The sequence below is a fragment of the Monodon monoceros genome, unplaced genomic scaffold (genome assembly GCF_005190385.1).
Source record: "Monodon monoceros isolate NGI ecotype Baffin Bay Population unplaced genomic scaffold, NGI_Narwhal_1 Super_Scaffold_2, whole genome shotgun sequence".
Classification (NCBI taxonomy): Eukaryota; Metazoa; Chordata; class Mammalia; order Artiodactyla; family Monodontidae; genus Monodon; species Monodon monoceros.
In genome coordinates this window covers 64,231,940-64,256,422 of record NW_021703776.1, presented here as the reverse complement: position 1 = coordinate 64,256,422, position 24,483 = coordinate 64,231,940, and the positions used below count along the sequence as shown (strand labels likewise).

General features: G+C 35.4%; 1 protein-coding gene across 4 annotated transcripts in view; it reads right to left on the bottom strand.

Moving 5' to 3' along the window:
• ANLN (anillin actin binding protein) overlaps positions 1-24,483 on the bottom strand; it is a 54,720-nt gene continuing 30,237 nt past the window's right edge. For 2 of the 4 annotated variants that reach the window (XM_029233656.1, XM_029233654.1), the window contains exons 16-24: positions 24,075-24,123; positions 23,926-23,982; positions 23,279-23,317; positions 23,022-23,043; positions 22,004-22,107; positions 11,179-11,265; positions 7,791-7,898; positions 4,133-4,305; positions 120-1,346 (exon numbers count right to left, since the gene is read on the bottom strand). In XM_029233656.1, coding sequence (XP_029089489.1) covers positions 1,223-1,346; positions 4,133-4,305; positions 7,791-7,898; positions 11,179-11,265; positions 22,004-22,107; positions 23,022-23,043; positions 23,279-23,317; positions 23,926-23,982; positions 24,075-24,123 — 763 coding nt within the window. In that variant the 3' untranslated portion in view covers positions 120-1,222. Of the gene's footprint in view, positions 1,347-4,132; positions 4,306-7,790; positions 7,899-11,178; positions 11,266-21,195; positions 21,250-22,003; positions 22,108-23,021; positions 23,044-23,278; positions 23,318-23,925; positions 23,983-24,074; positions 24,124-24,483 lie in introns of all 4 variants that reach the window. The other 2 variants (XM_029233653.1, XM_029233655.1) reach the window with 2 other exon arrangements.

The window sequence follows — 24,483 nt, the reverse complement described above, 5'->3', positions numbered from 1 at the left end:
TCCTTAAGCCATTTGCAAGTATTTATTTAGGTAGGAGATCATAAAATATATTTTTATAATACACGTAAGAAAAACCACATTTAAATGGATAAAAATTAAAATGACAGGAGGTGACAGAATTTAGTGTTTATAAATGAGGCCATCAATAACTTTAACAATTCAAAGAAAGTGATAGTGTATTTAAAGTTGAGACCATGCTTTACATTTACAATATTTTATAATTTAAAAAAAGGCATTAGGCTTTTAAAGGTAATACATGACTTAACAGTTTCTCAAGTGATTTTCATAATGGGTGTCTAGACACTGTCATACACTGATGTGAAAAAGAAAAAAAGACAAGAACTTAGGCAAGCAAAGTATTAGTCATAGTAGCTTGGTAACGTTTACTTTTCTTATTTTACATTTGTTCTTGTTACAGGAACAGAAAGAACTAATTTGACAAGTATATCTGAGGAGTCTGTAAGCTATAGAGCAAAAAGTAGTTATTTTTAAAAGCCTGTATTCCATGAAAGTGTGCACCACACAGCATTTATAGTAACTGAGTAAATGTAAACCATGTGATTATTAAGTCTTCTAAATAAAACATTTAACCCCCAAATCTCACACAATAATATCCCCTATGCCCACATCTCTTATTTGAAGGCAGCCTTAAGCTTCAGACTAATAAACATTTGCTATTTTGAAAAAGTTCTTACCTCCATTACTAAAAATGTTTCTGCAAGGTGCCTTAGATTTTTTTTTCAGTACTCTAGTAACAAGATATATCATGATCAATAAATGACCACAACCTTTAGAAAAAAGTACTGAGGCTAGAGAAAGAATGATCAAGTGTGAGGTTTCTGTCTCCAACCCTGGAAGACCTTTCTACTTTGAGACCCACAGCTCCAGGAAGACAACTCAAGTTTCCTTACTTAAAAAAAAATATTTTAACATGAATAACTGAATAATTAGATTTCTAGGAAAATGAGGCTTTTAAATTAAAATTTGGCAAAATCAACTATAATACATTTTTTCTTCCAATCATTTATGAATAACAGAAGATAAATCGGGTGAAGTTTTACATACAAAAGATATAAATACTGCATAATATGTAGTGAATGAATATTGGCACATACCCTTTTGTATTTAAAGCATAAAATGCAACCAGCAAAACTGATGCTCTTAAGAAACATTTATGACCTAAGTCAGAAAACCTCTATATGACTTGGAAATGTCCCACAGTTTAAGGCTTTCCAATAGGTTTATAGCAAGCATCAGGTTGCCAGAGGCGAATATCAACAAGAACTTGATTGAGTTTTTGCATCCAGAGATCCCGCTCTTCCTTGGTATCTGCAGACAGCCAGTTCCTACATGAACAAACAAAACGATCAGGATCCTTTCCCCCATTCCATATCTCCAAGTACTCTTGCTGGGGCGGGATGGGGGGGCGGAGGCTAAATAGTAAAAGGAGTAACTCTTTACCACTTTTTAATGCAGCGGTCCCCAATCTTTTTGGCACCAGGGACCGGTTTCATGGAAGACAATTTTTCCACGGCCGGCAGGGGGGTGGTTCAGGCAGTAACACGAGCGATGGGGAGCGGCAGAGGGAGCTTCGCTCGGTCACCCGCCGCTCACCTCGTGCTGTGCGGTCTGGTTCCTAACAGGCCGCAGACCGGGGCTTGGGGACCCCTGTTTTAATGGATGCTAAATCAAGAGACCCATAGTAAAGTGCTTCTCCAATTACAATAACAGAGAATCATCTTGCAGGTTGGTTAGCTGAACCATAACTCACACTGATTACATTTGGGAAATGATGGAGTTTCACACCAAAGGCAGTAACTAATCGTGTACAGTTGGTCTGACTGGGCAGTTTGGTGGTGCAGGACAGCCACTGAGCATGGGTCACTTCCTAGAAGAGCAAGCGCACCACTGGCCTGAATATGGGAGCCCTCCCAGATCCCTCAGACTCAGGGTCCCCAAGAGCTGGAATCACAGACTCATGAACCTTCACCTGGCCTTATAGATACTATTTTGTACTGTCTCCCATTATTCTTGTCCCACTGTATTAGTAGAGCACAGTATTTACAGTAAATGATCTGAAGATCCTAAGACTTTGTCCTAATCTCTTTGTTCATACCAGGAATCTCTTCTTTGTATCCATATTTAGCTACAAGTTGAATATCCAGTTGATGTGGCAGGCGAGGGTGGGGGGGAAAGGGGAATTCCCTAATTCACAAGCCAGACCATTCTTCTAGAGGACAGCTGGGTGTTAGAAGTATGTTGTATTGTACTCATTCTCCATCTTTATAATTTCTCCCCATTGGTACTAGAAATGGTATAAGTGTGAATAAGCAGTGAGTTGATCATCTATTAGTCAATGGAGAGAACACAATACTTACAGTAGTGATAGTGACCATTCGTTGAGCTAATTCCACGTGCGTGACACCATGCTAAGTGTGTCTACTCATTAACCTCTACTGTCATTCTGTGGAGTTTATTCTTCTCCTCTGACACAGGAGATTTCAGAGGGCTAGCAAAGTTAAGTAACTTGCCATGGTCACATGTGGTGAGTCACTGAGTCAGGACTTAAACATAGATCTGTTGACTTCAAAGTTCAACTGTATAATACTGGCTCCCCATGTGATGAAACATTTCTAGTTCAAATGTATAATCTATATTTCAAAGTAGGCAATATTTATCAGATGATAAATATTTTGTATTGAAGGAGGGAAAGATAGCAAGGTTGGTTAGTAGAAATAAAAACGATATACATTAAATTTAGATAAAAGGCATAGGTCAAAAAGGCCCTGGGGAGAAACAGATAAATAATACAAAGGAGAATGCAGAACTGTAAAATGTATATACTCTGCAAAATATATGATCAAAAAGTGAAATAAGTTTTAAGAAGCCACCAAGCAAAGCTAAAAACTCAGCCAAGACTGAGCTGAGCATGGGCCTCTCTCAAATGCTTGGATAAAGTGTCCACTCAAATTACAATAATATTATAATAAGAAAAACTGCATGCAAGTGAACTACAGAGTAATTAGAGCAATATGTGATATAACTATTTCTACCGCAGGAGAAGGTCGAGATCTGGGAGGGTTTACGTAACAAGTAAAAGATAAGATTATATGAAAAATGTGAGTACTGTTTAAAAAGGGCCATTGTGGTCAGGAAGTACTTGGGGACTGAATTTTGGTTGGTTCCCTCACTGACGGTGGCCATGAACAGGGTAGCTACTAAAGAAAGTGACTATAAATCCAATTTGCCTCTCCTGTCCTGTCTGATGTCACTGCTGCACAGAAGGCGCCCGAAGGAAAGGAGTGGATGAGCTCAACTAAATTAATCTGAAAGTAATCTAGACATCAAGAATTTCCAAAGAACGCGTCCCCTCTTTCTCTGTTTTAAAACCAACTGGCGGTATCTGGGCAACTTTGTTCTATTTTAATAGAGTGTCTCTTGGCTGAACTTTCTGATATTTCCACATCAGAAACTCATGGAGCCAGTTCTACCCATCTCCCTGTCTGCAATATCCAGCAACAGTCTGATTAACAGAGATTCTGTCAAATTCTAACTTTTGTCCCTAATCATAATTTTGTACATTGAAGCTGGTCTGCAAGCTTCTCTTGGGCATCCAAGCAAAAGAACCTTAGACTCTTAGCAATAAGCTTTTGCATCTTATACTTAAGATTAGGGTTAATGAAAAGTGACAGTCCCAGTAGTTTATTCTTTTAATCTCCAACCAGAAATTTGCAGAGTAAATTGTTTTGTAAGTCAGCAGGTTAATCGAGGGTATTTGGGGAATAGACAGGAAGGGATGTGTCAAATTGCTTTAAAAAATACTTGACTTCTCAATTACACATGAAATCTTCAAACTCAGCCCAAAGAATACTAGGTAACTGTCCTGAAAATGGCTATACTGTGAGTATACTAGAAAACATGATAAACTAAGATATAACTTGAGTGCTGTATTTTTCTTAACTATATTGATTTAATTATTAGCTTACTCTCTTATTGATGTGTGTGTGTTTTGTTTCCTCATTAAGACTGTACCCTCTTCAAAGACAAGGATCATCTCTGATATTTCTTACAGTGGTAAGAACATAGTGGGCAATCACTTAGTTGATAGAGATATTTATAGCCCAATACATACTTGGTGACACAGAGTGTGTCCCTGCATTGGCTGACCAGAGTCTCTCGGTCATCTTCTCTTTGTGGTCGGACGGTAATTAATTCAAAAGTGTTGCGTCTTGCACAAAATTCTCTGTTGGCTGGTTCTATCTGCCGACTGGTACAATTGGCCAAATTTAATCTTCCTATGGGATTCTTTAAAAACAAATTTTTAAAAAACATGATTAGTAGGAAATAAACAAGACCATTTAAGTCAGTAAGCATTAAGCAGTATTCCAGTTGATACAAATTTAAAATTAAAAAGGCATTAATTTAAAAGTTAAAGTTTAATTACACTGAGTTTAGAGAAACATATTTAACATTTATTATTGTTTTTTGCTGGTCATAAAAATAGAAACCAAAGATGTCAACTGGAGCTCTTAGTCAACTTAAAAAACAAACTTTCTGTTATGGAAAACTTCAAACAGACACAAAATAAAAAGAACAGCATAATGAACTTCCATGTACCCATTAATCAATCAGCTCTGACAATTAGAAACACACATTCAACCACCTTTTGTCTATAGCCCACTTAATTCCTCCCTTTCTGTAAACAGAAACCTAGACATCAGAATTCATTTGTAAATATTTTTTATGTATCTCTAAAAGACCAGGCTAAACTATTGCTTTGGATTGTTGGAAGCCATGTTATTCCTATGGTATGACAGTCAAAGATAAAAATTCTTAAGACTAAATGGTCCTGAAAAATTAGAAAAGGGACAAGTATGGGCACAAGTGATTTTTAAAAAGCCAGTAAAAGCGTTAACCCTGTTAGTAATTAGAATGAAATATACCATTTTTAAACATTAGATTGGCCAAGTCTGGAAAGAATGGTAATAACCTATGTTGGTTGGTTGGGGTGGTGATAGAAACTCTCATACACTGCTGGTGAAAGCATAAATGGTCTACTACTGGTAGACAATTTGATAAGAGCAATCAAAAAACATTCAAAATGGGCATACCCTAATCCTACAACTTCACCTAAAAGAAATTTATACTAAGCAAATACATAGGTGCACAAAGATGTTTATATGGGTATAGTCACTATTTTTTCATAATAGTGAAAAGATTGAAACAAATTAAATGACAGTAATTGGGGACTATTTAAACAAATAATAATATTATGTCTCCAGCAAGTATGGCAGACTAAATAGTCTAAAAGTCCTCCCATAATTCCCCAAATGCCAAACAACTGAACTCACAAGAAGGTGAAAGAAACCTTCAAAGGCCAAAATCAATGAGGAAGAGAGAGTGCAGAATGGTAAGCTAGCCTGAAATCTGGCTTCCTTGGGGTACTGACCAATGAATGTTAGGAACTGGCAACCTTGACTCACACAGGTTAAATGATATAATATGAAGTGCGATATTTGCTTTTAAAATACCTCAGCAAACCAACAAGAACAAAAAAGTGTGCGTGCTGTGGAGAGAGAAATGAAACATGAAAGTTAATAATTGTTGAAGTTAGGAGTTCAATATACTATTTCTCTCTGTTTTGTGAACATTTGAACATTTTCAATTATAAAAAGTTAAATATACAGGTACACATATTTCCGTGTGTGTGTGTGTGTAAAATGAAGGACCAAGAATAAATAATACATTATTGAATAAAAACACAAGTTAGGAGACTTACCTTACCAGACATTAAGATTTATTTTAAAGCTATGGTAATTGAGACTGAGAGATACATACCAAAGGAAACAGAATAGAAAGCCTAAATATAGACCTACATATATAATGATATCTTGATACATGTCAGAAACAGCATGTGGATCAGTGGGGAAAGAATGGACCATCCAATGGGGCTGGCACATTTGGGTTTCCAGATTGGGGGAAAAAAATCAATTCCAGGTAAATTAAATATGAAATATAAATCTTTATAACTTTCAGAAGTTATAAGGAGGTATAGGAGAATATCTTTATGACTATAGAGATGATTTTCTTAACTAAGACTCAAAAAAGCAAACAATAAAGTAATAAACTGACAGATTTATCATAGCATTAAAAATTTCTGTTTATGAAAAGATATTATAAAGATAAATTAAAACATATGCCAAGCAAAAGATGGGAAATAAATGGCCAAAACACATAAGAAAAGATGCTTACTCTTAATGTTCAATCAAGGAAAACCAAAATAAAAACATAGTGAAATAACCTTTCACACCTATCACACTGACAAGAGTTTAAAAGGCTGACATATCAAGTGTTGGTGGGATGTGGAACACTGAGAACTCTCATATACTCCTGGTGGGAACAGAACATTGTACAACCAATTTCAAGAATAACTGGACAAAATCTAGCTAAATTGAAGATGTGCGAAACCCTACAAACCAGCAATTCTGCTACTAGATACAAACTCAAGAAAGAGCTCTGATCCATGTAGCTAAGTTATAGCAGAGCTGTTTATAATAGCAACAATTTAGAAATAATCTAAGTGCCCTTAAATAGGAGAAGTGGATAAATTAATTGTGATACATTCTTACAATGGAATACTTTAGTACAGAGAAAGATGGCTAGAGCTCTACAAACTAGAGCTACACACACCAGCCTAGACTAATGTCACAAATCATGTTGACTTAAAACATGCAAGTTGCAGAATAGTATATACAGTATGATCTATTTGTATAATGCTTCAAAATATGCAACTGCAATAATATACTGCTTATATATAATATGTAATAAAAATTTAAAGAAATACATGGGAACAAAATAATTTCAGGATCGGGGTTATCTCTATGAGGGAGAGAAAATTACTTGAGGAGCTTTAACTGGACTGATAACACAGAGGTTGATGGAAATTACTTTTTTTTTTTTTTTTTGTCTATTTGAAGGTTCAAAATATTTCACAATAAACTTTAAAATAAAATTTTATATAGCTACAATGTAATACATATAGCTATCTAATGCAATATCACAGATGTATTTTTATTGATGTGGAAAGATACCAGGATATTATCAAGTAAAAATTAAGTTACAAAAAACATGATACTTTCTGTTTAAAAAAGATTCATAAATGGATATATAACTATTATTACATATACATTTTAAAATTTAGAAGGATACACAGCAAAATGTGAACAGTAGTTTTCTCTGTTATAGATGATTTTACTTTATATTTCTGCTTATTTATATTTTCCAGTTTTTGGATAATAAATTACCACACTTGGACAATAACATTAAATTCTTTAAAAACAAGATGTAATGTATCCATAAAATTCTATTATCAAATTTCAGAAACAAAACCAAAACCACTATATTCCTATGGTGGTTTTTCCTTTCTGTTTTATCTCAGAGTTAGGTAAATCAACTGTTAATAAAATACAAAAATGAATTGAAAATATTTCTGACTAAAAGTATCAATTAAAAAATATTATGAAACATTCCAGAAAAAAAGAAAAATATATTCCTTAAGGTATTTCAAGAGTGGTCAAATCACAGGGAATGGATAAGATATAAAATTTTTACACAAATACATGCACACACACACACTCACTAGCCTTTCAACAAGAACATTTTTAATGGCTTAGTAAATATTTTTAACAGGGCATTTGGGTGGTTGATGGGGGCCACGGGGAACACTTGAACGAAATATTCCCTGAAAGTCAGTTAGGGCTTTCACCACTGACCATCAATATTAATATTACCTTTCGTTTCTCATCATCTGGATAAGTCCAATAAGAGATACAGTTTCCAGAAAGAACACACCATCTTCGATGCCACGCACCAAAACCACTAACATCTTCAAATATGGTCTGGAAAAGTCAATGAAATACTGACTTTAGAAACTTGAGGATCAATTAAATGTTTTCTATACATTAAACCTCAGTATGTTGACATATTTCATACTTCAAAATCTACTTGCATGATTTTTTTTCTTTTCTCTCTTTTATAAAGTACTTAAGTTTATTTTTATTCTACTCTGTATCAAGGCCAGGAATCTTGTTATTTCAATCTCAAGCACAAAGTTAGTACAAATGACTCACCAGCTCCCATTTGTGTTTACGTTCACCTTTTACATCATAAAGGTAATAGAAAATAAAAAAGTTGATGGATAAAAATAATACAAGTTATCATCACCCCCTACTATAATCAGGGAAAAATAACGAGAGGATAGCTTTTTCATTTTTATAGCTGGGGAAACTGAAGGCCAAGGAAAGTAGATGACAACACACGGTCACAAAGCAGAACTGGATCCTTCTAGCTAAACCAGAACGTACTTTTCTTGCTGCTCATCAGTCTTGGCAGAGTTAGACTAGTACCATTTTAGAATCACTTAGCAAGTTTCTCTGGTTGGTAGTCTCCTTCCTTCCAGCTGTCCCTGGCACATCAGGAAGGAAAACTGAACCAAGCAACTGAACCACTTCAATTACTACCTCTATTTTTTATAGAGGTTAGAAGTAATTAAAAGGCATTGCTTAGACAGCAGACAGAAGTTATTTGGGGGAGTCCTGAGTAATTTTTTTTACCACATTTCTGTAAGTGTGGATGTGATAAGAATGGCCTATAGGATTCAAGATAGAGTAAACCTGTAAAGGTCTAACTCTAAAGTAGTTAAGAGCCCTGCTCAAACATTAAGTAGGTCAGGCATTTTAGGCAAATGAATGTCATAAGAGTATATCAGGGGCGAAAGATATCTAGAGTAAAATATGGAAATATTTACATTAAAGGAAAAGGTCAGTAAGTAAACACTGCTTTCAAGTCAGAAATTTATAGACACTTTTCCAAGAATATCTAGTGCCACCTGCTGGATTTACATGTGAAAAAAGCTACGAAGTATGATTTACAGTCACCTTGGCTGCTTGGACTTTCTGTACGATCTAGCTCTTCTTTCTGTGCCCTTTGTCAGCAACTGCAAATTGACTTGTGATATCTTTTGTATAGCTCAAATTCTTGCTTCACAAAGAAAATCAAAGCTATTAGATTTTCTCTACTTCTGGTACCACACCCACAATCTTCTGTGTATTCTACACATATACTTTCCTCCTCTGATAATGGAAAAAGTATAATTCTGTACAAGATCATGAACCGTGGCTTGGGTCTTATTTGTTCTCACTCTCATGACCTTGTTCCATGTGTTATTCCTTAAAGTGCAGGTTCCCCATTGCCTCTATCTTTGCCCTCTTTGGCCCTATTAGAAGCTACCCATTTGAATTGAAAGATGCTCAAATCTCTCCAATCTTAATAAAATGTCAACAAAATCCTTCTTTCAGGTATCACACTCTCTTTACCCCTCTGCAGCCAAACATTGTTTCAGAGTTGTTGCACTCCCATTCTTCACCCTCCACTCCCTTTATAACCATTTGCAATCTAGCTCCTGCTCTCAACAAGACTAGAATGACCACTTCATTAATAAGTCCAACAGTGTCTAATAGATCCTTATCTAATTTGACCACTCCCTCTTGCAGACTCTCTTCCCCTGGCAACCATGATACTAAGTTCTCCATTGCCCTCCCTGTAGTCTCCCTTGAGAGCTTCTCTTCCTAGGTCTGTGGCTTAAATGTTAGTGTTCTCCTGGCTATTCAACGCCACCTGAGCTTCCATTACTATCTCTCTGCTGCAGATTTCCAAACCTTCACCTCATCTAAAATGTCCATCTTGAGCTCCAAACTCAAACTCTGAAAACGTGTCTGTACGCATCTAAAATTCAAGTTATTTAAAACTTAACTCATTAAAACTTCCTACCTTGGGTGGGGACTGACTGACAAGGGGCATGAGGGAACTTTCTGGGGTAATATTGTCTATCTTAACAGAAATTTGGGTTACATAGATGTATGCCTGTGTCAGAACTCAGGGGATGTACACTGAAGATTCACGGGAACATACTAATGTCCACAATATACTTTGAAATTCTTACCCCCAAAATATGATATTTTCAGGACTGGCTAGAAGGATAGCTAGGTAGTAGATACATGATACAGCAAGGACAGTAAAAAATGTTAAAGGCAAAATCTAGATGCTGGCTATACGGGCGTTCATTGTAAAATTCTATCAACGTTGCTGTATGCTTGCAACTTACCACAATAAAATTTGGGGGAAAAATGGTTTCCACCCCCACCATGGACACTTGCTCCCCCCCCAGGGCCCCTTATCTCAGTGTAATCACTGCCACCCAACAAGCTGTGCAAGGCAGGGATCTGGGTGACATCCTTACTTCTGCTTCTCCACCCCTACAGCCAAACCACTAGGGTCTGCACTTCTTCCTCCTTCATCTATCCATGGTGGGTCCTTCTCTCCACCCTGACTGCCAGCCCCCATCCCCTCTCTCATGCAGTAACTCAGTTTCTTCACTAACCTTCTTCAGTTCTGCCACTCCCCAGTCCACTTCCACACGTTAGTCAGAACGACTTTCCTAAACCCCCAAATTTGATGTTAATCCTCTGCTTAAACTCCTACAAGAGGGATAAAGTTGGAAGCCTTTAAAAGGCCCTCTAACACTTGGCTCCATTTCCCCTAACCCCACCTTCCTCCCCAGTCACTCCTCTCACTACCCCTTCTCCACACACACACTCAGAATCTAAGCTCTAGCTACCCTGAAATACCTGCCACTATCTAAATGTGTCATCTTTTTTCTCTGGTGGGGGTGAGAGAGGGAAGGGCCCTCCAGGCCATAGTAATGCTTTTCCCTTCATCTGGAGCACATCTCCCTCTTCTCTCCCTCTGGCTAACTTGTTCAGCTAGCAGTTTACAAGTTATTTCCAATACCTTTCTTTAAGCCTTCCCACTCATACCTAAGACCTGGTGTCCCACCAATTTACACCCATGCACTCTACGCTTTCTCCCATTATAGTACTGTATTGTACTTAACTGTTCACTTGTATTTCTTCCTATTACACTAAAAGTTCCTGAGTGCAGGGATTATTTTCTGTGGCCTATGATATTCTAACACCAGCACAGTGATTAGCATATAGTGGACATGCAACAAATCTGAACCAATTTATCACTTAGTCACACAGACTTTCATTCCTATTGGAAACCAAGTCTATGCTTCACAAATTGCAAAACAGAAAATATAGATCCAGTGATGTTACTTACTAGAAAACCTCTTTCTTCAACACTTGAATTCACTTGACACTTTATTTTTAAGTAAATATGACCTTCCAAAGGAGATAGAAAGGGTACCTGTGAAGAAAGAGAGTAAATTATTTGTAAAACAGCTTTTCTTGATAAAACATGTATAAATCATGAATAGAGAATATTATATCTTGAAAACACAGTATTTTCTAAAGCTGGAATATAAAATAGGTGGCCCAAAAGCCACTGGTTCCTTAGCAACAAATGCTTTTGAAGAATAAATTCATTCAATGTAGAGCCTGCTTAAGGCAGAACCCTAAGTCCCAAGTAATGTGATAAAGAAAACACAGATCTAAGAAGAGAATACATGTGTTTATCCATTCCCTATCAACAGAATATACTTGATAGAAGGTGGGATAAACCAACTGGCATATTAATACAATATAATATTATTCAGCAACAAAGAATAGTGAACCGCAGAATGGAAATGTTGATCCTCAAATTCATATGGAATTGCAAGAGGCCCCAAATAACCAAAACAATCTTGAAAAAGAAAAACAAAGTTGAAAGAATCATATTTCCCAATTTCAAACCAATCCAAAGCTACGGTAATCAGAACAGTGTGGTACTGGCATAAGGATAGACATATAGACCACAGGAATAGAATCGAGAGTCCAGAAATAAACCCATACATATATGCCAGATTGATTTTCAACAAGGGTACCAAAACCGTTCAATGAGGAAAGAGCAATATTTTCAACAAATGGTGCTGGGGAAACTGGATAGCCACACGCAAAAGAGTAAAGTTTGATCCCTTCCTCATACCACATACAAAAATTAACTCAAAATGGATCAATGACCTAAATGTGAGAGCTAAAACCATACAACTCTTAGAAGAAAAACAGAGGAGTAAATCTTCAATGATCATAAATTTGGCAATACCTTCTCAAATATAATACCAAACCATGAGCAACAAAAGAAAAAAACAGATAAATTAAACTTCATCAAAATGAAAAACTTTTTAGTATGGGGAGGTTCCTCAAAAAATTAAAAATAGAATTACCATATAATCAATCAACCCCACTTCTGGGAATTTATCCAAAAGAATCAAAATCAGGCTCTTAAAGGGATATTTGCACTCCCATGTTCATTGTAGCATTCTTCATAACAGCCAAGAGGTGGAAACAATCAAATGCCCATCAGCAGCTGAACAGACAAAGAAAATGTGGTATAGCCTCCTTTCTCCCCACTTCTGTATATGAAACTACTCTAGGCCATCCAGATCCTGTTCTTCTCAGAGCCCAAAGTTTGCCTTTTAGGCCTTGAGACTCTCAGTGTATATTTTCTTATGTGTCCTAACCCACAGCCCCACACCTCTGCACAGCAGATCCTTGAGGTCAGTTATCGTGTCCTTCTCATGTTTGTTTCCATGTCCTATTGCCAAATCATATCCAGACATTCAATAAATGTTTGCTTAAAGAACGTTGTTTGTTTTGTCAAATAGTACCCAAATACTCCTATTGAAAAAAAAGAAGGCAGCCGGGGGACGTGGGGGGATGTAGTACATACAAACAATAGAGTATTATTCAGCCCTAAAAAAGGAGGAAATCCTATCCGGTGTTACAGCACGGATGAACCTTGAGGACGTTATGCTAAGTGAAATAAGTCAGTCACAAAAGGACAAATACTACATGATTCCATTTGTATGAGGTATCAAGAGTAGCCAACTCAACAGAAGCAGAAAGTAGAGTGGTGGATGCCAGGGACTGGTAGGAGTGGGGGAAAGGGAGCTGCTGTTCAATGGGTACAGAATTTCACTCATCCAAGATGAAAAACTTCTAGAGATCTGCGGCACTACATTGTGCTTATAGTTAATAATATTGTACACTTAAAAATTTGTTGACGGTAGATCTCATGTTACGTATTATTTATTACAATAAAGAATTTTAAACTTCTGTGTATCAAAGCATAAGAAAGTGAAAAGACAATGTACAAAACAGGAGAAAATATTTGCAAATCATGTATCTAATAATGGTTTAGTATCTAGAATACATTAAGAACTCTTATAACTCAAAAATAAAAAGACAACTCAATTAAAACATTCTAAACAATCCAACTTAAAAATTGGCAAAAGACTTGAATAGACATTTCTTCAAAGACGATATACTAATAGCCAACAAACACATGAAAAGATGTTCAACATCGATAGTCGTTAGGTAATAATTGTTAGCTTGATGACAATGGTGACAATAATGATGAAGGTGAGGATAAGGACGAAGATTTTAACGGAAATCTCAAGTTGCCATTGTGTCCAGAACCATTTACTGAGGAATGAGTAAAAAGGAATCTGATTCTTTTATTGGAAGCACATTGCTTTGAACCAAAATAAACATAAGCTAAATTACAAAACCAACAATAAGTTATTGAAAGCAGATTTTTTTATTGCTTGTTTTAAAGTTGAATCATTCTGTATCTATAAAGCTTTCCTTATTCTTTAGATACAAGTATGTTTCCAACATTGATAATCCCAAAACTCATGCTGTAGCTTAAACCATGCTATGACTAAGTTGTGTCCCCTCCCCATCCCTAACCAAATTCACATGTTGAAGTTCTAACTCCCCATACCACAAAATGTGACTATATTTGGAGGTAGGGTCTTTAAAGAAGTAATTAAGGTTAATTTAGTTCATTTGGATGGGCCCTAATCCAATGTAACTTGTGTCCTCATAGAAAGAGAAGATTTGGACACACATACAGAGAAAGACCATGTGAAGACACATAATACAGCTATCTACAAGCTAAAGAGAGAGGGTTTAGAAAAAAATCAACCCTCCCAGTGCCCTGATCTTAGACTTCTAGCCTCCAGAACTGTGAAAAAATAAACTTCTGTTGTATAAGCCAAAAAAAAAAAACCCTCCAAACCCAAAAATTAGTCATTAGGGAAATGCAAATCAAAACCACAGTGAGGTGCCACTTCATACCCATTATGATGGCTATAATCAAAAATACAGAAAATAACAAGCTTTAGCAAGGATGTGGGGACACTGGAACCGACACTACTGATAGGAATGTCAAACGGTTCAGGAACTATGAGAAACAGTTTGGTGGCTCCTCAAAAAGTTAAACAGAATTAACATATAACCACACAATTCCTCTCCTAGATATATACCCCCAAAGACTGAAAACAGGTATTCAAACAGGTATATGTACGCCCAAGTTTATAGCAGCGTTATTCACAATAGCCATAAAAGAAACAGACCAAATGTCCATCAACAGATGAGTGGACAAAGTGTAGTGTATAACATAATGCAATAGTACTCAGCCATAGAAAATAATGAAGTACTGATACATGCCATATCATCTACATATACATCCACACATACATATACACACATATAAATTTACCGCCAAAGAACGAAAGTTATCTAAGCAATAATTACCTAGTAGGTTATACATAGAGAAAAATAAAGTTGCTCTATAATGTATATAATATAGAGCTAATCAACAATAATTTTCATCAAATGTTTGTACCATTTTACTTCCAGGCAGATTTCTAAAACTAAGGACCCCCTATCAAACACAAGTCTGCATTACAGAGAGGGTAGAAAGCCACTAACATAGACCTAGTAGTGAAAGCCTATGTTGAAATCTATCTGACAAAGACATTTAAGTTCAATATGAAGATGGTCTGGAATGCCCTAAATCCACACCAGATGCAATTACTGTCATGATGTAATGACTCTTCACTCCCAACCATGGCTGATTTGCTAGCTACAGAGACACACACAAAAGTATATCTAAATTCTGTCCATTAAATTACTACAGTGTGCTTGGTTAGGGCGATACACAGAAAGGAGTTTGACTTCCATTACATGCTCAGAGCTCCACTTCCACTTAGGATGTGAAAGGTCACAAAAGACCACCATTTCTACTGCAACAGCAAGAAAACAATGTATAAGCTAAGAATATCTTATTTTCCTTAAAGCTATCTAAGAGTTGTGCAAGCAAAAAAAATTTAATGGACCAAATTCCAGTAAGGAATGTACCCTTCCTGGGTGAGCCAAATCAGGGGTGACCACTTTATTCCCTGGGAGCAAGAACTGACAGAGAAGCATGCTGGCAATGAATTTTGCAGGGAAAAGAAAAAACCAGTGAAGTCTTTAACAGCTAAATGAAGGCTGTCTACCTAGATGAGCATCTCAAAAGAGCCAAGGGTCAGGGTTAGCCCACCCTACCTGCCAATCTCCCCCACTCCCCAGAATTTTGCTGAGTAAATGCTAATGCCACAAGCCAGAGGCAGATCTGGAAAGCAAAAAGAAATCTTGTAGACTTTCAGAATTTAGATCTCAAAGTTCTACTGAAAGGAGGCGCCTAACTTCACTCTCAAGGCATTTGAAACAAGAGTTGAACCCAACTAACTAAAGCACTATCTCAGCTCAACTTCTGATTATACTGAGAGACAAGAGGGTGTTATTATCACCTACTTCAGTCTCTACTGTTCTTTTATAACATAACATAACATAACAACATCACATCACATCACATCTAGCCTACAGTTTAAAAGTTTTACAAGACATGAAAAAGCAGGAAAAGGTGGCCTTTAATCAAAAGAAAACAAAACAAACCCTGTCAATAGCAGATCCACAGATGATCTAGATGTTAGAATTACAAGACAGAGACATTTATAATTTGTTAAAGAATTTAGAGGAAAACATGGACAAAAATGGGTGAGAAGAGGGAGAATTTCGACAGAGAAATAGAAGCTCTAAAAAAGATCCAAATAGAAATTTTACAATAAAAAAAAAGTTGAAATTGATTCATTGGATGGTCTTTACAGGAAACTGGGGTACATTAGAAAAAAAGATAGATGAACTCAAAGACTGGTAAATAGAAATGATCCAAAATGAAACACAAAGGAAAATTAAAAACAGAAAGAGTGCCATAGACCTGTAGGAACATAGTCAAGAGTCCAACATACATTTAACTGGAGTCCTAGAAAGAAAAGAAAACAGTGCAGAAGAAATACTTGACAAGATAATGGCTGAGAATTTGCCAAAACATATGAAACACATGAACTACAGCTCCGTAAAGGTCATCGAAACTTAGTATGATAAAGAAATAACCCAGTATGACAAAGAAAACCACACCTAGGCAGATTAGGGTCAAACTGTCACAAATCAAAATACTTAAAAATATTAACAGCAGAAAAGGGGAATTCCCCAGCGGTCCAGTGGTTAGGACTCGGCACTTTCACTGCCAGGGGCCCGGGTTTGATCCCTGAACAGGAAACTAAGATCCTGCAAGCCGAGCAGCGAGGGCGACAATATAAAAAAATAAAAATAAAAGCAGAAAAGATAAGAATGATGGCTGACTTCTTATCAGAAACAATCAAAGCCAGAAAACAATAAAATGTCATCTTTAAAGGGGTGGCTGAAAGAAAAAACCTGCCAACCTAGCAGTCTATATCCAAGAAGAATATCCTTCAGAAATTAAGACAATGTAAAGAGAGACATCTTTGGATAAACAAAAGTTAGAGAATTCATTTCCAGCAGAAGTATATTACAAAAAATTAAAAAACAAAAGAAACACTTCTTCCTGAGAAGGCAATAATCCTAGATGGAAGCCTGGCTCTACAAGATGGAATGAAGAACATAAGAACCAATAAATATAAATGACAATTCTTTAAAATATATTTTTAAAATTTCTTTTAAAATTGATTAAAAAATAACAGTGCACATTGGGGTTTATAATAAGGGTAGAATTAAAACATAATGGGGTGGGCAAATAGAATTATACTGTTGCAAGGTTCTAACTGTTGTAAGGTACATGAAGAGGAATAATTGTGTTTCAATATAGACTGTAGTAATAGTAATAGGCTAAGGATGCATATTGTAATCCTTAGCAATAACTGAAAAAGAATACAGGGAGGTATAGCTAAAAAGCCAACAGAAAAGATAAAAATGATTACCAAAATACTCAATTAGAAGTAGTCAAGAAAGGAAAAATAAATGACAAAGAACAGATGAGACAAATAAAAAATAAAGAACAAAATAGTAGGACCAGGGTCTGTTAACTTTTCGTGTAATGGCCCAGACAATTAATATTTTAGACTTTGCAGACCATACAGTCTCTGTCACAACTATTCAATCTGCCATTGTAGCATGAAAGCAGCCATAGACAATACATAAATGGTCATGATTGTGTCAAAAACTTTAGTTACAAAAACAGGCTGCTGAACTTTTGTTACTAATATATCAATATCAGTTCATTAATTGTGACAAAAGTAACTTAAAAAAAAAAACAAACAGGCCAAGAGCCAGATTTGCCTGTAGGCTATAAGCATGCTTGCTTTGTGGTAGACTAAACCCAACCATATTAGTATTGCATTAAATATAAATGTACTAAACACTCTAATGAAAAGATAAAAAATTGTTAAACTGACTAACAAAATATGACCATAAAATATGCTTCTGATACACTAATTTGACATATATGGACAGGTTGAGAATAAAGAATGGAAAAAGAGAAAATTCCCTGGCAGTCCAGTGGTTAGGGCTGTGCGCTTCCACTGCAGGGGGCATGGGTTCCCTGGTCGGGGAACTAAGAGCCCGCATGCTACGTGGCACGGCCGGGGGGAAAAAAAAAGAATGGAAAAAGATATACCATACCAACATTAATCATAAGAAAGCTGATGTGACTCTATTAATAACAGACAAAGTAGACCTTAAGATAAAGATGACTACCAGAGAGAAAGTGTTAACAATTCATCAAGAAGATATAATAATCTTAAATATTTATGCACCTAATAGCATAGCTTTAAAATACATGAAGCATAGGTTGACAGAACAAAAACTAAGTGCCTAAAATTGAGACTATGTTGCTCTTACTAGTTGGAAGTTTGAGGGACTGATATTTTCTTCCCAATAAAATCATGCTTTCTGTCTAGCATGAAAATATTCACATAAGAAATATTTTTAAACAAATCATTCTTATCAGTCTATTAATAATGAAGAGACCGCATGTCAAAAGTATCTTTTAAATTATAAAAGCTGCTTAAGTACATGTGATAATTTAAAATGATTCTGAATGTGAATTAAAGATTACAAATATAAGAAAAATTCAATTGGAGAAGTTGTATCATTAGAGTAAAATGGTAACATCCAAATATTTAAAGTCATGTTGACTTCTGGGTCAAGATAGAAAGGGGGATGCTTTAGTCTGTTATTCCTGCTGCCCAGTGAAGAAGAATGACACCCTGTTGGAATAATCTTAGTTCAGTCTAAATTAGAAAATTTTTACTGTAAGATTAGTTTCCAAAAATTTAGTCCTCCAACCTAATAAAGATAAGTTAAAGGGGGGATTCTTGGCCAAAAAGTATGGATTTCAAGAGACCAACTCCATAAAATAAACCTTCAACTTTCTGAATTTCAAAGGCATCTATAATGTAGAGTCAAAACATCATACGCTTCATTATTATATTTGTTATAAATTCCCTTGCCGTTTTCTTTTCTATATTGTCAATGTTAAGTTCCTTAGCCTCTCAATGCTCATTAATAGAATTCTACTATTTAGCCCAGCGAACGCTCCTGGTAAGAAGAATCTCAGAAAGATGAGAAAATGTTCCCTCTTACTCTACAGCTGTGAAAAGTAGACAATATTCTTGGTTAGAAGCTTGTCCTGAAGTGAACTGAGAATATTCACAGAAGAGTCAATGTTACTACACCCTGTCAAGTGTGGAGACATGCGAAAATGTATGATCCTATTCTGTTTTCTGTTTAACAAAATGGTCTTTTAAGATTATCAACACCTCAAAGATTATTGTTAAGAGGTGTAAAATGTACCCTATAATCAGGGTGACTGTATAATTTTTTATATGTCAGGATATTTCTGAGCAAGAATAATTATACCTGTTAATAATTAAACCAGACCAACAGGCATAAACCAGGATAGCTTTGGACACACCAGAACACCTAATCACTCTTCCTACAACCTCAAAATTCTACAGTGCTAATCATTTGTTTTACCTCACAGGTGTTTGCCCTAATACTATTTAAATTGACATCTCTATTTCCTGGAAGGTATAAATATCTATGACATTTCTTTAAGTCAGAAGATGAGTTGTGGGATATGCTTCTCCCTTTATCCATAAAAGTATAGTAAAACCTATGATTATTTTGGATTCTCTATTCAAAGAAAGGATTTGAGAGTGTGACTCATTGAAATTCATAATAATTTAATTCCAGGACGTCAGACTTTACATCCGATATCTATAAGCTCAAATAAGAAAGCAATCCGTTATTAGTGGTATCCTAAATTTATAGAGCAAACACTGGGTTAACCTCAACAGAAATCTCATTCTGAAGGGGTCTCAGAGATAACCCCATGACTTATCTTTATTGGTCAAGACACCAGTAAAATAAGCAAACGTTCCCTTGCACTGATGGTCTCTGGTAGGATATGGGAGACTTGTTTACTCTCTCAAATTTAATCAAATGGGATTATTATGTGAATATACAAGGTCTTCCATTTTTCCCACCAATTTAAAGAACATCTAAACTTAACTATCTTAAATATTCTCCTACATAACCACAAGGTATTAGAACAAATACTTGCTCCCCCCTGCCACTCAAAAAAGCACATCTATGACAAATTTTTCATTTAAATTATATTGTATTTGACTCAGGAAGAGACTTTACAGTATTGGACACAACCATTAAACTGATTTGATTTTACATTCAGATCAGGTGGCTGGATATTTAAGTTATAATTTCAAAAAATGTTTTAAGAGAATGGACATGTAATTTATTTTTAATTTGTGTGACGTTTTAAATTAAAATGGCAGTGAAAAAAATTTTTAAAGAGCAATCAGTCTATATTTAACATATGTCATTGAAACCTCTTTCATTTTACAGATTCATGAAATCTCTTACATATATAGAAATTGGCTATGGGACAACACCGAGTAAGGAATACAGTTCACAGAACCCCAGTCCTTATGTTTACCTAATTTGCAAATGTTGTTTTAAGAATTTAAAATACGACTTCTCTGGTGGTGCAGTGGTTAAGAATCCACCTCTCAATGCAGGGGACACGGGTTCGATCCCCGGTCTGGGAAGATCCCACATGCTGCGGAGCAACTAAGCCCACACGCCACAACTACTGAGCCTGCGCTCTAGAGCCCACGAGCCACAACTACTGAGCCCACACCCTGCAACTACTGAATCCTGCGTGCCTGGAGCCCATGCTCCGCGACAAGAGAAGCCACCACGAGAAGCCCATGTACCACAACGAAGAGTAGCCACCACTTGCTGCAACTAGGTAAAGCCTGCATGCAGCAACGAAGACACAATGCAGCCAAAAAGAAAAATTAAAAAGAAAAAAAAGAATCTAAAATAAAACAAAAAGTACTATCCAGCATTTTGCAAATTAGCATATCTATACACCCACAAGATGCTTGTGATTGATCTTCACAAAGATATTAAAAATCCTAAAAAAAATTTCTAAAATATATGAATATATTTAGTATAATTTTAGCATTAAATTAATTTTAAAATTAATAAACAGAGCATCAACTACATAGCAACATACCTATTAGCCAATTAAGACCACAGAAGTTTTCTACTTTTACTTAAAACATTACCAATAGTTCTTTCAATAAAGAGGAGGTCAACAATACTGAATAAATTTTAGTTTTAGACATAGTTATTAATTTGGCATTTGGTACCCGGAAAAATCAATGCTGAAGTGACTATAGAATCTTAAAGAATTATAACATGAAAAAAGAATATAAAAGCCCAAATACCAAACAGGCATGAAAAAAACTAGAGAACTTTTAAAGAAAGCTTTAAAGAATTATGAGACTAAAGAAAAAGATGCCCATCTACAAGGATCTAAAGAAAGAATAATTTACATAATGTCCTTAATTATTCAAAATAACCAAGAAGACATGAGAGTGGTTAGTAAAACAAATACATAAGGGCCAAAAATTAAGGACTAATTTTTAAGCTCATTAGTTTCAAGCAAAGAAAATATGGCAACCTTTTCCTGGAACATATAGCCCAGTAGCTCTCGCTCTTTAACATCATAATTTATCTAAAACAAACAAAATAAAAGACAAAGAGAAAAAAAGACCCAGAATCACTCAATTTGTTAAACTAGCTGAATTACTAAATTAAAAGTTACATGAATTTTTTTAAACATCGTTATATTCTAACTACAGAAATCTCTTATAATATTTGTAAATAGTCTGTATTATACAGCAGAAGCCAACACTAGGACTAAAGTTTGCCTCTATTTCTCTTACTACTTAAAACGGTCTCGTTAGCTATTAAATATTTAGTCTTTACAGTGTGGTGAAAAAGCACTCAATATGGTAGTGACACTACACAGATCTGAACTATGAAGTCTTAAACCTGGAGAGGAAAGTACGGGAAGGAAATCCCTTAGATTCATGAGTACTTTTCCAAGAAATTAATCTATATTTCCCTATCTTGTCAAAACTAAATCCAAAAAATGTTCGTCATTTCAAAATATTGGTTTCAAATGGGCAAGAAACTATGTTTAAAACTGTAAGCTTAGCATCTATATGCAAGAAGCAATACTTTCTTAGTCAGAATTGACATTTAGAATAAACCAGTATATGCTGCTTTGAAGACTTAACTATTGAGATACAGGGGAGAAATACTTCCAACATCAAAAAACATATCATGCAGCTAAACCCATGTCTAATTAAAATGTACAATTCTAAGAACATACATATTCAGCCAAAGATTTCAAATACTTGAAAGTAATGGGACATTTTCATGGACCTAATTTTTCTATAAATAAATAAATAAATTTGGATTACCTTGTCCAGAGCAAATTTTGTGTTTCCTACTGAAGATAATGACAGCATGTAAGATCCAACAAGGGCAAAGTTGCTGGTACGCACAGCATTAAGACTGGCCATAACTAAAGAAAAAGGAAATGAAGTTTAGTTCAGAGTGACTTTGGTAAGTATAAATAACAATTCCTCACCCCACTCTAAAAGAATGAAATTAACCTGCCACAGAAAAAAACTGCTTCATTTTCCTCTATCTCTAAATATGGAGGTGGGGCAGGGTGGGGGGAATAAAACATCAACACATTTCCTAATGAAAGAAAACTGTTAAGTATTTATATTTAACGTAAGTGAGGTACAGGCGCATCTTAACGTTTGAGACAGATGTGTTTTTAAAGATAGAGAACCTAAAAATGTGTGCATAAAAAGCAGTTTTCCTATCAGAGATATGAAAACCTTCACTGCTGTAGTCTAGGATGACATAATGAGCAGCAGGACTTTATCTGCACGGTTCTTCTTAGTTATTCTCTTGTGCCAAGAAACAGAGACCAAAAGTCCAAAGGTGAGTGAAACCAGCTCAGTCCTAATCCCCTTTGGAAAATTTAGGCCTAACGCCACTCTGGAAAAGTCTTCTCTGGCCTACTGGCACTCCAGTTTCCAGTGAACTAGAAAGATGCTTTTCTGACATGATGCAATGCCAGTCATGATCAGTAAAGTTAAAACAGGTGAACTCCTCAGTGTGGATAGCACAAAACAAATCTACAGAACAAGAGAAGATAGGGTGAAGAGTAATGCTACCTGCTGCAGTTGTCAAGTGACTAGGTATCCTATGTGCACTGCCTGCTAGAGCCTGAGCAATGTGCTGTTTGGTGGCCCGTGGTGGTTTCAGACAGCAGGTTATTCTCGCCAGTAATCTTATATGTTACTACCATACAGAAAATATTCAAAGGAGAGTAAGGTAAACACTCATAAATCAAGACGGCTATATGTATAAGTATGCAATTGCTTATATCCTAACGTTTCAAATAGTTCAAGATTCACTCACCTGAAGAATGAAGGGTGCTTTTCTAAAAAAAAGGTGTGAAGAAGGACATAAGTTATTTTCTTTATTTGATACAAAGATTTAAATATTAAGTACAAACACTACAAGGACTATATTTCAGAAAACATTATTTTTTCCTTTTAGGATATTTTAAAGATTCCCAAAGCACTTAGGGTTTAGAAATGGTTAACCAATTTCCAATCATATGTGTAAGATGAAGATTTCTCAAGGAACTTCAACTTTCAAAAAATTCTACTTACTGTGGTTACAGATGTGAGAAGTCGCTTAGGAGTAATAGCCTGGAAGAAAAGATAACTTAGTATATTTCCTATTAAACATTATGATTAAAACTAACCAAACTTGAGATTCTCCCACACAGAAAATAACTCTTAAATATCAATACATTATACTTGAGTCTTTTATTCTGGCTTTACCCATACTATTATTCCTTTTTTGTTAAAGCTAAATAAAATTCTTTTAAATGATGATTTAGACAAAGAACAAAAGAGCAAAGGCTAGGAAGGACAGAAACAAAGCTGTTTCTATGCCTCATGCCTACAGTGACCACATCATTCTTAAGTCTGGTTTAGAGGAGCTAGTAAGACAAGAGTTCAGAGGAAAGGCCTGAGAAAAGTTTAAAGAGATAATAATAGTTGTCAAGCAGATATGGAGAAAACAGAATTGTCTAGCCTGAGTAATATCGGTAGCTTATACTTAGGGTCATGGTCACTCACTGCAAGTTTACTCTCAGTATTCATACCTATACCTATTATGTGCAGTAACTAGAAATTTAAGGCATAAAAATGAACCAAAAGCTTGATAATTATTAAAAATTATACATAATTTTAAACAGACATTATATCTCCTATTTCTGATTATATTTCTACTGGGTTTCTTTCATTCTCACCTTTGACTTGTATGCTTTTTTCTTCTTATCAGGGCCTGAGGGATCTTTCGTTTGTACCTACACACAAATCCAAAGCATAAGTAACTTAAAATCTAATGTCTTTAAGAAAAATACACTATTAGTTACTTTAGAAAGCTTTAACTGCTTACCAAGCTGTAAACTTCAATATTTATTTCAAAGTCATTTGACACATCCCGCCTGGAAAAATAAAAATATCAAATTATGCCATTAAAAATTATGCCACAAATACTGTTACAAGGCTGAGAGTAAAGGAATTCACTGTGTTTTAAAACTAAAGACAACAGTTACAAACTATTAAAGAATATAAAAACTGGTAAGAACAGTCTATTTTTCCCTATAATACAGGTCAAACATTTTCTTCAGCATTTTACAACTCAAGATCTTAAATAATAAAAGTAGTTTTTCTTCCAAACTAGATTTTGACTCTAGTTTCAAAATAAATCTCTGACACTAAATATAAATGTCTTTCACTGAGACTTAATGTTAAGTACATTAAGAGATTTAAAGTATATATTAAAAAATTGTGGTCCAGATTTT